The sequence below is a fragment of the Chiloscyllium punctatum genome, chromosome 9, assembly GCF_047496795.1.
Source record: "Chiloscyllium punctatum isolate Juve2018m chromosome 9, sChiPun1.3, whole genome shotgun sequence".
NCBI classification, from domain to species: domain Eukaryota; kingdom Metazoa; phylum Chordata; class Chondrichthyes; order Orectolobiformes; family Hemiscylliidae; genus Chiloscyllium; species Chiloscyllium punctatum.
This window is the reverse complement of record NC_092747.1, coordinates 37,634,805-37,649,162: the sequence shown is the minus strand read 5'-3', so window position 1 is coordinate 37,649,162 and position 14,358 is coordinate 37,634,805. Positions and strand designations below refer to the sequence as shown.

At 42.2% G+C, this 14,358-nt stretch overlaps 2 protein-coding genes across 2 annotated transcripts in view; one reads left to right on the top strand and one right to left on the bottom strand.

Moving 5' to 3' along the window:
* The window catches only part of hsph1 (heat shock 105/110 protein 1), a 109,967-nt gene extending 101,988 nt beyond the window's left edge, over positions 1-7,979 (bottom strand). The window contains exon 1 of the mRNA XM_072577258.1: positions 7,809-7,979. The gene's annotated coding sequence lies outside the window, so the exon portion shown is untranslated. The remainder of the gene's footprint in view (positions 1-7,808) is intronic.
* Positions 7,858-14,358, top strand: part of b3glcta (beta 3-glucosyltransferase a) — a 180,457-nt gene continuing 173,956 nt past the window's right edge. Inside the window, exon 1 of the mRNA XM_072577259.1 lies at positions 7,858-8,024. Within this exon, the coding sequence (XP_072433360.1) occupies positions 7,964-8,024 (61 nt within the window). The 5' untranslated portion in view covers positions 7,858-7,963. The remainder of the gene's footprint in view (positions 8,025-14,358) is intronic.

The window sequence follows — 14,358 nt, the reverse complement described above, 5'->3', positions numbered from 1 at the left end:
AGCAGAGAAGTTATTTTGGAGCTGTGTAGAACTTTGGTTAGGCCATAGCTGGAGTATTATGTGCGGTTTTGCTCACCACACCATTGGAAGTGATTGTGCTGAAGAGGCTGCAAATGAGATTCACCAGGATGTTGCCTGGACTGGAGCAGTTCAGCTATGTAGAGAATCTGTGTAAGCTCAGATTGCTTGCAGCAGAGAAGGTTGAGGTGGACCTGATAGAGGTTGGGGGGACGACTTACCAAAGGTATGAATTGGGGTTCCTTATTGCACAGAAGGGAAGGGGTGAAAGGAGGAGAGTGTTAGTTATTGGGACTCAATAGTGAGAGGGTCAGATCGAAGATTTGTTGGGAACGAAAGAGACTTAAGGTTGGTGTGTTGCCTCCCAGGTGTCAGGGTCCATGATGTCTCGGATTGTGTCTTTGAGGTCCTGAAGGGAGAGGGTGACCAGCCCTAAGTCGTGGTCCACATAGGTACCAATGATATAGGTAGAAAGAGGGACAGGGATGTAAGGCAGGATTTCAGGAAGCTAGTGTGGAAGCTGAGAGCGAGAACAAAAACAGAGTTGTTATGTCTGGATTATTACCCGTGCCATGTGATAGTGAGGCAAAGAGCAGAGAGAGATATCAGCTGAACACTGGCTGCAGGGATGGTGCAGGAGGGTTTCAGGTTTATGGATAATTGGGGATCATTCTGGAACTTCTACAAACAGGACAGTTTGCATTTGAACCAAAGGGGTAGTAATATCCTGGGTGGGAAATTTGCTTGTGCTATTTGGGTGAGTTTAAACTCGCTCAGCAGGGGGGATGGGAACTCGGTATAGTTCCAGTACACAGGAGGATGAGAGTAGGGAAGACATGGACATGATTTCATGGTCACATGAGTGTGCTGGTAGACAGCAAGTTGGTTTGAACTATGTCTACTTCAACACCAGGAGTATCCGGAATAAGGTAGGTGAGCTTACAGCATGGATAGGCACCTGGAATTTCAATGTTGTGGCCATTTCTAAGACATGGATACAGCAAGGTCAGGAATGGATGTTTCAGGTTCCAGGGTTTAGATCTTTCATTAAGATCAGAGAAGGTGGTAAAAGAGGGGGAGGTGTGGCTTTGTTAGTCAAGGACTGTATAATGGTGGCTGAAAGAACTTTTGACGAGGATTCGTCTACTGAGCTGGTATGGGCTGAGGTTAGAAACAGGAGAGGAGAGGTCACACTGCTGGGAGTTTTTTTATAGGCCTCTGTGAAGTTCCAGGGAAATGGAGGAGAGGATTGGGAAACTGATTCTGGGCAGGAGTGAAAGGAACAGGGTGGGTATTATGGGGGACTTTAACTTCCACAACATTGACTAGAAATGCTATAACTCTAGTACGTCAGATGGATCAGTTTTTGTCCAATGTGTGCATGAGGTTTTCTGACACAGTATGTCGAAGGGCTGGGAAAAGGGGAGGCCTCACTGGATCTAGTACTCGGTAATGAACCAGGCCAGGTGTTTGATTTAGTGATAGTTGAGCACTTTGGAGAGAGTGACCATAATTTAGTTACGTTTAGTATAGTGATAGAAAGGATAGGTACATGCCACAGGACAAGAGTTATCTTTGGGGGAAGGGCAATTAGAATGTGATTAGGCAAGACTTAGGAGGCATAGAAGGGGGCAGCAAAATGCAGGTGATGGGGACAATCGAAATGTGGAGCTGGTTTAAGGAATAGATATTGCACATTTTTGACAGGTATGTCCTTGTCAGGCAGGGAGGAAGTGATAAGGTAAGGGAACCGTGGTTTACTAAAGAAATTGCATCTCTTGTTAAGCAGAAGAGGGGGGCTTATGTGATGTTGAGGTGATATGGTTCAGATGAGGCGATGCAGAGGTACAGAGTAGCTAGGAAGGATTTAGAGAGTTAAGAAGAGCAAGGAGGAGACATGAGCAGTCTTTAGCAGGTATAATAAAGGAAAACCCTAATGCTTTCTATGGATATGTGAGGAATAAAATGATGGCTAGTGTAGGAATAGGGCCTGTCAAAGACAGAAGTGCAAAGTTGTGTGTGGATCCTGTGGAGATTGGAGACGTGCTAAATGAATATTTCTCTTCTGTTTTCACTCAGGAAAAGGAGAATATTGTAGAGGAGAAGACTGAGATACGGCTATTAGACTTGAAAGGATTGAGGTTAGTAAGGAGGAGGGGTTATCAATTCTAGAAGGTGTGAAAGTAGGTAAGTCCCCTGGGATTGGATGGGATTTTTCCAAGAATTCTCTGGGAAGCTAGGGAGGAGATGGCCAAGCCTTTAGCCTTGATCTTTGAGTCATCATTGTCTACAGGTTTAGTACCAGAGGACTGGAGGACTGCAAATGTTGTGCCCTTGTTCAAGACAGGGAGAAGAGATGACCCAGGTAATTATAGACCAGTGAGCCTTACGTCAGTTGTCGGAAAAGTTTTGGAAAGGATTATAAGAGATGGGAGTTATAACCATCTAGCAAGCCACAATTTGATTGGAAATAATCAACATGGATTTATCAAGGGCAGGTCATGTCTCACAAACCTCATTGAGTTTTTTGAGAAGGTGACCAAGCATGTGGATGAGGGAAGGGCAGTTGATGTGGTGTACATGGACTTCATTAAAGCCTTTGATAAGGTTCCACATGGTGGACTATTGGAGAAAATGCAAAGGTATGGGATTGAAGGTGATTTGGCAGTCTGGATTAGAAACTGGCTTTCTGTAAGAACACAACAAGTGGTGATTGCTGGAAAATATTCAGCCTGGAGTCCGGTTACTAGTGGTGTGCCACATGTCACATCGGTGGAGTGTAGAAGAATGTTGCAGGTTGCAGGGGGACTTGGATAAACTGCAGAATTGGGCTGAGAGATGGCAAATGGAGTTCAATGCAGATAAATGTGAGGTGATTCATTTTGGGAAGAATAACAGGAAGGCAGAATACTGGGTCAATGGAAAGATTTTTGGTAGTGTGGATGTGCAGAGGGATCATGGTGCCCATGTACATAGATCCCTGAAAGTTGCCACCCAGGTTGATAGTACTGTTAAGAAGACATACAGTGTGTTAGAATTCATTAGTAGATGGATTAAGTTTCGGAGCGGTGATGTCATGCTGCAACTGTACAAAATGCTAGTGCGGCCTCACTTGGAGTATTGTGTGCAGTTTTGGTCACCCCATTACAGGAAGATTGTGGAAGCATTGGAAAAGGTGCAGACGAGATTTACCAGGATTTTGCCTGGTCTGGAACGAATGTCTTATGAGGAAAGGCTGAGGGACTTGGGTTTATTCGCATTATAGAGAAGAAGGCTATGAGGAAAGTTAGTAGAGACATACAAGATGATCAGAAGATTAGATAGGGTGAACAGTGAAAGTCTTTTTCCTAGGATGATGACATCTGCTTGTACGAGGAGGCATAGCTGCAAATTGAGGGGTAATAGATTTAAGACAGGTGTGTCAGAGGCATGCTCTTTACTCAGAGAGTGGTAAGGATGTGGAATGCCCTGCCTGCAAATGTAGTTAACTCAGCCACATCAGGGGCATTTAAGCAGTCCTTGGATAAGCATTTGGATGATGATGGGATATTGTAGGGTGATGGGCTTAGATTAGTTCACAGGTCGGTACAACATCGAGGATCAAAGGGCCTGTTCCGCGCTGTATTGTTCTATGTTCTGGTGACCCAATATTTCAATCCCATGGTAGATAGTGGAATTTGAATTAAATTAAGGAAAAACTTGGAATTAAGAGTCTACTAATGACTGAAACCAACATCGATTCATTCTAGGTGGTGTGAATTTATCATCTTCTCAGAGTAATTAGGGATGAGAAGCTATTATTAGCCCATCCAGCAATGCCCACATCCCATGAGCAAATTAAAAAAAAATTGATAGGCCAGCCTTGCCAGCAACACCCCATCCATGTTAAAGTTTTCTTTTTAAAAACTAGCAAACATTGATAAATAACTTTAAAAAAAAATACAAGAAAAAAGACTGATGGAAGACAGAAAAGGAATGGAATAATACCCTGTGAACAATGTAACTGTTTCAAGTAGAATTCATGAGTCATAATTGTTACCATAGTAGATTATTGTACAACAAAGTATTGCTTTATCTTCCTCTAGATCTGATATTGGCATGCAGGGCAAGCCAATTTATATTACAGACAGACTGGACCCTTATAGAATGAAATAAAATACATCCAACATTTCAAGCAAAAATTATAAATAGTGGAACAAATTTACCTTTTTAGGTTAATGATCTTTCATCAAAAGAACAAATAGAATGACTCAATAGAATGAGAGCCTTTCCCATTCATAAATTTGTGTGTGCAGGGATGGAATCAATTGGGGAAGCTTTCATTAGTACATGATTTCTATTATTTACTGCTTGTGCATCTCGGGTTCTTGCTGATCTGTAGAACTGAATACCTTTTTCTCCTGCTACTTTCATGAGGAAGGACATGAAGTATGTCATTACAGCCATGAATAATACATATTCTGGATTAGTGGTGCTGAAAGAGCACAGCAGTTCAGGGAGCATCCAAAGGAGCTTCGAAATAGACGTTTCGGGCAAAAGCCCTTCATCAGGAATAAAGGCAGTGAGCCTGAAGCGTGGAGAGATAAGCTAGAGGAGGGTGGGGATGGGGAGAAAGTAGCATAGAGTACAATGGGTGAGTGGGGGAGGGGATGAAGGTGATAGGTCGGGGAGGAGAGGGTGGAGTGGATAGGTGGAAAAGGAGATAGGCAGATAGGACAAGTCCAGACAAGTCATGAGGACAGTGCTGAGCTGGAAGTTTGGAACTAGGGTGAGGTGGGGGAAGGGGAAATGAGGAAACTGTTGAAGTCCACATTGATGCCCTGGGGTTGAAGTGTTCCGAGGCGGAAGATGAGGCGTTCTTCCTCCAGGCGTCTGGTGGTGAGGAAGTGGCATGCCCTCCATATCCTCGGCAGAGTGGGAGGGGGAGTTGAAATGTTGGGCCACGGGCTCCCACTCTGCCGAGGACATGGAGGTCTTGGGCCTCCTTCACCGCCACTCCCTCTCTGCTACTTTCTCCCCACCCCCACCCTCCTCTAGCTTATCTCTCCACACTTCAGGCTCACTGCCTTTATTCCTGATGAAGGGCTTTTGCCCAAAACGTCGATTTCGCTGCTCCTTGGATGCTGCCTGAACTGCTGTGCTCTTCCAGCACCACTAATCCAGAATCTGGTTTCCAGCATCTGAAGTCATTGTATTATTCATCGAGGTAAAAACATAGTCAAAAAAGCTAAATTCCAGAAGTGAGGTGTCAGTGACTGCCCTTGACATTAAGACTGCATTTGACTGAATGAGGCTTTGAGGAGGCCTAGCAAAATTTGAGTCAATATGGAATTAAGGGGTAACTCTCTGAAGGTTGGAGACAAAAGATGGTTGTATTCATTAGGGTGATATTAAAAAAAAACTCTATTTAGAGATGTTTTTATACATCTTAGGACCAGGTGATAACACTAACACTGCACCACAAGAGCCCTTTTTTTGGGAGCTCAACAACCAGCTCAACCAATTTCAGCTAGGTCATCAATGACTTTCCTCCCATCATAAAAATCAGGGACATTCTCTGCTGATTGCACTTTGTTCAGCACCATTTATGACTTCTCAGATACTGAAGCAGTCCATGTTCCATCCCCCATGTTCAAATCATAAAGACCTGGACAATGTCCAAGTGTGGGGTGTCAAGTAATATTTGCATAACACTCCACCTTGCATCTCCAATGAGAGAATCTGACGATTGCCTCTGGACATTTAATGACATTACCATTGCTGAATTCCTCCATTATCAGCATCCTGAAGATTACCATTAACTAGAAACTAACTGGACTGGCCATATAAATAATGTGGCTACAAAAAGGCGAATAATTCATCTCCTGACTCCCCAAGGCCTGTTTCCATCTACAAAGCACAAGTCAGGAGTGTGAAAGAATATTGCTCAGTTGCCCGGATGTGTGCAGTTCCCACAGCAGTCAAAAAGCTTGAAACCAATCAAGACAAAGCATCCCACTTGATTGAACACATCACTCACTGCGGAGGAGGGATGGTAGATCAGAGGACCTCCTTGTGGGTCTGCTCCTGGGCCTGGTCAAACTGGCCATAAACAGGTCCAAGCAGCGGGCCGTGGAGGGGGTGGTTATGGCCATTTGCTTGTCCCTCTTCCGTGGGTATGTCAGAGCTCCTGGATAAGGAGCATGCAGTGTCCACCAACATCCTCAAGATTTTCAGGGAAAGATGGGCACCGTAGGGAGTGGAGTGTATTATTTCTCCCTCCAACTCTATTTTGATTTGATCCCTGCCCTCCCCTCACTATTTGATCATGCGACATTACCCTCTGAGAAGGACACTGCTTGTCACTGGCCACTCGGATGTTTCCTTTCTTCCTGGTGGTGGAAATTGAATAAAGATTGGTACACCTGTTGTATTTCACTGTGTCTCACACCTGCACACACATAACATGGGTGCTGGGGAAAAAATAAGCACTACACATTTAGTGCTTAAAAAAAAGGAAAGAAAAAATATATAAAACCAGGTGTGTAGTACAAAACTCCAAGGAGCAGGAGTATCGACGTTTCCGGCATGAGCCTTTCTTCAGGCTTTTTTGTGTAATACAAAAAAACCCAGGAGATTTAGAGTCTCCATAACCAAAAAAAAATGAACACCATAGAGTCATAGAGATGTACAGCATGGAAACAGACGCATGCTGACCAGATATCCTAATCCAATCTAGTCCCACCTGCCAGCACTCGGCCCATATCCCTCCAAACCCTTCCTATTCATTTACCCATCCAAATACCTCTTAATTGTTGCAATTGTACCAACCTCCACCACATTCTCTGGCAGCTCATTCCATACATGTACCACCCTCTGCGTGAAAAAATTGCCCCTTAGGTCTCTTTTATATCTTTCCCCTCTCACCCTAAACCTATGCCCTCTAGTTCTGGACTCCCCGACCCCAGGGAAAAGACTTTGTCTATTTATCCTATCCATGCCCCTCATAATTTTGCAAACCTCCATAAGGTCACCCCTCAGCCTCCAATGCTCCAAGGAAAACAGCCCCAGCCTGTTCAGCCTCTCCCTGTAGCTCAAATCCTCCAACCCTGGCAACATCCTTGTAAATCTTTTCTGAACCCTTTCAAGTTTCACAACATCTTTCTGATAGGAAGGAGACCAGAATTGCATGCAATATTCCAACAGTGGCCTAACCAATGTCCTGTACAGCAGCAACATGACCTCCCAACTTCTGTACTTAATACTCTGACCAATAAAGGAAAGCATACCAAACGCCTGTGACTCCACTTTCAAGGAGCTATGAACCTGCACTCCAAGATCTCTTTGTTCAGCAACACTCCCTAGGACCATACCATGAAGTGTATTATTCCTGCTAAGATTAATCACTCCCTCTACCACTGATGCACAGTAATAGCAGTGTATATCATCTACAGGATGCATTGCAGAAAGCGCCTAAGACTGCATCTTCCAAACCCAAGAGCATTAACATTTAGAAGGATAGTAGAGACGTGGGTGTTCTACCGCTGCAAGTTCCACACCGAGCCACTCACCATTCTGACTTGCAACTATATCTCCGTTCCTTCACTGTCGCCCGATAAAAACTCTGGAAGTCTGCCTAATAACACAATGAGCGTCCCCCACGAAATGTACAGTAACGATTCAAAGAGGTATCTTTCTACCACACCCAAATCCCCAAAGTGAAGAAAGGAAAATGTACATTTGTTATTTTCTTGTGACCGTTTTTGTGCAGCCTAAGTTCTGAAACCTCTTTTTCATGGTAATATAATAACCTCTGTCTTGGTGTGAAATACACGGTGCAGGGCTGATTGCCCAGGCTCTGGAGGGCGCTCCTATCCTCGAGTTTGTGTGTGTGTGTGTGACCTGTTTGTGGCGGGTTACTGAAATCTTGCAGACGCTCCGTCTTGGTCGCTGTTCCTTCCCGGAGATGGTGCCTGACAGCTGTTCACTGCTGGCCGTGCGTGCTCAGCTCATCCCTCTCCTCCTCTGTAAGTGCCCTTCCCGCTGTAGGTGACCGAAACCGCAGGGGGTCAGCGCCCGGGCGCTAACTAGCGTTTGTAAAACACGATGAAGATCAAATGCAGGCTGTAGTCCCAGGGGAACCAGGTGGGAGGCTACATTCTCAGGGAACCAGCGTGTTTTAACCCATTTGTCGGCCCCTGACTTGCAATGTGACGGTGGCTGGCGGGGCCTGAAATCAGTGGAAGAGCTGGACTTTGGGGCTGATGCATTTCCCAAAACAGGGCCTGAGCCAAGGCGTTTGTAAATCGCCGGGTGGGACTTGCCGACTGCATATTTCCAGGGTCTAGTTTGGAGGTTTCAATCACCCCTTCGGCTGTACACGATGCAATACCGAGCACAGCTCCAGTACACAGCATTGAAGGCACTTCCACCCAAGATCCGGTTTCTGTTTCCAACTTTTTAAAAATGCTCTTCAATTAAAGGAGAACTGCTCGGACCGTTGTTAAGCCGATTAAAATGTAACTTGCAAAATTTTGTATTTAGATTTCAATATCGTATTTAGTATTCTGTTTTTTTTGTAAAGTGACTTTTATAAGCAACTCTATATTTAATGCATCTCAAAATCTGGTATGAAGTGCGTTGAGACAATTGAGATACTTTATATTCTATATATGGATCTACGAGTTGGAACAGAATTGGGACCTTCAGTCACTCGAACCTATTCCACCATTCAATAATATCTGATCTTCGATAATCGCTGATGTTGAATTCCACATTTTCTACCATCTTCCTTTATCCACCAAGAATCCGTATACCTCAACCTTACAAACATGCAAAAATCTATCTCCAATGCCCTCTGAGGCAGAGAGTTCCAATCTAACCATCTGAAAGAAAAAGTCCCCCTCAACTCCTTGATCATAGGGTGATCCCTAATTTTAAAACAGTGCCCCTTTGTTCTGGACTCACCCACAATAGGAAACATCCTTTTGTCCACCTCATTAAGACCATTCAGGTTCTTGTACATTTTAATCAAATCACTTTTCTGTTTAACCTGACTAATCCTACAAAACAACGTGATCGTCCCAGATTTCAGACCAGCAAACTTCTGCTGAACCATCACCACCAATGTACGTAGAGACTTCCTTAAAATAAGGGGACCAAAACTCTGCATAGTATTTGAGATGTGGTGTTACCAATGTACTGTATAATTAAAGCATAGCATTCTTCCTTTGATGATCTGTTCTTCTCACAATAAGGGATAACCTTTGTTGCATCATCTTATCGAATGCTCTCTGGAAATCCAAATAGAGTGTATGTTCAAAGTCCCCTCTTTATGCATAGTGCATGTAGCTGCATCAAAGTACTCAGTGAATTGTTTAAACTTGATTTCCTTTTCACAATGCTGACTCTTCTGATTAACTTGTTCTTCCAAGTACCAACAGAATGATCAATTTTGCTCCTTTCCCACTGCAGCTGTCAAGGTGACCAGCCTGTAGTTTCCTGTTCTCTGCTGCTGTCTTGTTGAATAGTGGAGCTAGATTTTTCCTTTCTAGTTTGATGTAACCTTTCCAGAATCTAGGCAATTTTAAAATTAAAATAAAATCTACTACACCATTAGAAACTTTTTTTAGATGCTAGGATGAAATCTATCTGGACACAGAGATGTGTCAGACCACATCTCCATCATTTTGATCAGTATCTCTGATTTCACTAAGTGCCTTTCTCCCTCCACCTCCCGATTTAGCGCTGTTACTGAATTGTTTTATGTTTCCTCAATAATGAAGATAGAAACAAAATATTTGTTAATATTTAGTTTGTTATTTCCTTATTATCTACTACTGAATTACCTTTCTCCTGTCTCTAGAGTACCATCACTGACTTTACACACTATTTTCCTTTTTCATTCTTGTCAAAACTCTTGCTATCCATTTTTATATTTATGGCTAGCTTCCTCTCATATTCTAATTTATTTGGTCCTAATTAATCTTTGAGTCATTCTCTGCCATTTTTGATATTCTGTCCAATCATTTGACTTACCACTTATTTTTGTGCAATGATAAGCTTTTTCTTTAATATTGATGCTTTCCTTAAAGTTTTCAGTTAACAACAGATGATGGGTTCTCAGAATTTTGTTTTATTCTCTTACTATCTTATTTTGAGTATTCTGAAATATACCTTCAAATGTCAGTCACTGCTTCTCTATTGATTTGTCTCCTAACCTGGTATTCTCTTGTACTTCAGCTTGTTCAGCTTTCAAGCCCACTTGGTTGCCATTACTTAACTTTAAAATACCAGTCTTGGATACGTTCTTCTCCTTTAGGACATGAACCTAAAATTCAAGTATATTAATAGCACCTCTACCTTGGGCTGCTTTTAATCTGAGATTCGAGTTGAGAATGTGATGCTGGAAAGCACAGCAGATCAGGCAGCATCCAAGGAGCAGAAAAATCGTTGTTTCATGATGAAGGGCCTTTGCCCGAAACATTAATTTTCCTGCTCCTCGGATACTGCCTGACCTGCTGTGCTTTTCCAGCACCACACTCACGACTCTAATCTCCAGCATCTGCAGTGCTCACTTTCGCCTATTTAATCTGAAGTTGTTAATTAATCATCGAGTACACAATACTAAGCCTAGTATAAACTGCTCTTGCATTGGTTTCAGAATGTGCTGTTTAAAGAAGATCTCTCAAAAACATTTTGTAAATACATTAAAAAAAATTTCTAATCAGCCTGTTGAGAGATGTTATTACACATTTTTGGAGTACTTGAACCTTTTACTTCCTGGCTCAGAGATAGGGACATTACCGCTTCACCATAAGGAGGGCCGAAGCTTTTAGTTAAAAAGTGTACTGTTGTTCATCTGCAGTGTTGCTCCAGGCCTTAAAAAATCTTGAAATTTCTGCGTTTGTGATGAAGTACCCATTTGCTGTCAACTGTAGCTCACAATGCAACTGGGATTTTTTGCAATCACACTGCCTCCTATAGACTCAAAATATTAATGCAATGTGTAAATCTTGTATTCTGAAGCAGAGATTTTCAACATTTTTGCTTGTGAAGTCTCTACCCCACAGAACATAGAATTGTACAGCACAGGAATGGGCCCTTCGACCCATGATGTTGTGCCAAACATGATGGCAAGTTAAACCTGAATGGTATCCATCTGCAAATCCTGGCAGGACTTGCACACTTAATGGTAGTGTCCTGAGGAGTGTTGCCAAACAAAGAGACCTTGGGGTGCAGGTTATAGTTTCTTGAAGGTGGAGTCACAGGTAGACAGGGTAGAGAATAGGGCATTTGGTATGGCTGCCTCCCTATTCATGTACTCATCCAGATGCTTTTTAATTGTAATAGTAATTGTACTGCCTCCACTACTTCCTCTTGTAGCACAATTCATCATGCACCATCCTCTGCGTGAGAAAGTTATCCATCAGGTCCTTTTTAAAGCAGACACCTCTCACCTTAAACCTATGCCCTCTAGTTTTGGAATCTCTCACCCTTGGAGAAATACCTTAGCTATTCATCCTATCCATGCCCCTCATGATTTTATAAACCCCTGTAAAGTCACCCCTCAGCCTCTCACACTCAAGGGAGAAAAGCCAACAGCCTAGTCAGCCTCTCCCTATAACTCAAACGCTGCAATCCCGGCAATACCCTTGTAAATCTTTATTGCACCTTCTCAAATTTAACAGCATCTTTCCTATAGGAGAGCGGCCAGAATAATATGCAGTATTCTAAAACTGGCCTCACCAATGTCTTCTCCATCCTCAACATGACATCATATCTCTTATTGTCAATGTTCTGACCAGTGATCCTTCCAACATCTTTTCTGCTATTTACAGGTTTTCTCCAACAGAAGCTTACACACTGCCCGCTTACTGATCTTCCAAATTGTTTCAGTCTTCCTGTGACATAGGGCACCTTGCTGCTTGGCATCAGATCACTTTTTTTCTCTTTTCCACTTTCTATTTTCTAAAACATTGAGCTATTCACCTGAAGATTATTTTTCAAAATGTCTCATTTCAATATATGTAAACATACATCCAAACAACCCTGCACTGCTCTCAGAGCTTAAGTGAAACTAAACTATATTTCTTGACTTATAAATACAAAGCAAACTTAAAGCTATACATAACTGGATCTATATTAGAACCCAAGTTTCCAGATAATAATAACCCATTAATTGAATGTAAGTTCCTTTCTGCAGGATGAAAATGGGTAAGATTGGATCTTTTAAATAAACTGACAAATACAGTACAAACCATTGAGTTAGCTTTGTAAGTGAAGTGCTTACTGTTTTTTGATGTGCATGAGGAATAGTGTCATTTTTCCTTTTAAAACCATTGCTTTAAAGTGATCCTCTCAACAATACATTTAGTGGGCACCTTTGTCGGCTTATAATGTAACAACTAGTCAGGAATGCTTAATATTCAATAATCAGACTTCAGCCAATCTGAGATCACTGGCTTAACAAATTCATTTCTAATTTTTTGGGCTGGTTACTATAAATCCTTTCCTAAGGCAAATAAGCTGTTACAATTCATTTGAGCTAGGCCTGTCATAATGTTGTTCAATTAAATTAAATCTCCCCATAATCTTCCCTATTTCAAAATAAACATTTCTCGTCTTTCTCCATTTTATCTTGGCTAAAATCCTCAATTTCTAGCAAAATCCTTGTAAATTATTTCTGCCCACTTTTGGGAGGTTACATTGTTCCCTGAAGGTGGCAATGCAGGTCAGTAGAGTGGTTAAGAAGGCATACGGCATGCTTTCCTTCGTTGAACGAGGTATTGAATACAAGAGTTGGCAGGTCATGTTACAGTTGTATAAAATTTTGGTTCGGTCAATTTGGAATACTGCATATAGTTCTGGTTGCCACATTACCAAAAGGATGTGAATGCTTGAGAGAGGGTACAGAGTAGGTTCACCGGGATGTTGCCTGGCATGGAGGGCGCTAGCTATGAGGAGAGGTTGAGTAGATGAGGATTACTTTCATTGGAAAGAAGGAGGTTGAGGGGGGGGGACTTGATTGAGGCCTACAAAATCATGAGCGGTGCAGACAGGGTGGATAACAAGAAGCTTTTTCCCCAGAGTGGAGGACTAAATTAGTAGGGGTCACGAGTTCAAAGTGAGGGGGAAAGTTTAGGGGAGATATGTGTGGAAACTTCTTCACGTAGAGGGTGGTGGATGCCTGGAACGTGTTGCCGGCGGAGGTGGTGGGGGTGAAACAATAGCATCATTTAAGATGTATCTAGATGGATACATGAATAGGCAAGGAATAAAGGGTTACAGATCCTTAGAAAATAACCGGTAGGTTTAGATAGAGGATCTGGATCAGCGCAGTCTTGGAGAGTCTAAGGGCCTGTTCCTGTGCTGTAATGTTCTTTGTTCTTTGTTCTACATTCTTCCTCAATGCAATGGCCGAAAGTGTATGATTATTCTTAGCAGTCTCACAAGTTTAAAGATCTAACACGAGTGTGAAATAAATTGAAGAGCAGAGAGGGGGATGGGTGTGGAAGTTAAATCGCACAGATTGCAACTAAGAATAAATCAAGAAGCTAAAAAAATGAATGGTGAATTTTGCATAGTAATTTTTGTCACATTCATGCTGCTAGTAAAAGAAGCAAAACTTTAAGTGAGCATCTTTCTGTCAGTTTTATTTGCTCTAGTATTGTTCTCAGTGCTATTTGGTGGGTAGCCCCTTAGAATCTTATTAACTTGTTTTCCCTCATGTGTCCAAACAACAGCCCCAGCTACCGTCTCGCGCATGGATTTTTTGCTTTATTTCCCTCCCTTTTTCTCAACATTTTAATCAAAGTCTGAGATCACAAAGTGACCTCATTCTATTTCATTGTTATTGGATGATTTCCATTGATTGACAAGGCATCTCAACTCCAATTCTCATTGATTTATTAACAGTTTTTTCTTCATATTTTTGACATCTCCTTTAAAGCTTCGGCCATGAGAACCCTGAATCTAGTGTTTGATTGTGTTTTGTAGAACAGACCAATGAGAGTGAATTTGCATATTTTTTATGGCTGAGCATGAGAGCTCAATCTCTTCAACCTTGTGAGATAGGATGACAGTTTTATGTCTGATTGAAATGTTAGTGTGCAGCATTTTCAAAGTCAGTTTGCAAAAGTCTAAATCTCATAACGTAGGAGACTAAGGTTCATGCTGAAATGTATTGAAGTATCATTCTTAGATTGAATTGTGTTACAATAGCAATCCTTGATTCATCACTGTACAGTCTGTTCTGCTATAACACGGTACGTAGTTGCGTTCTTGTGCAACCTCATGTTATAGAAGATTGTGCAATAGAAATAACGGGGCCTATGGAAAAAACAGGGTTAGGGACGGATC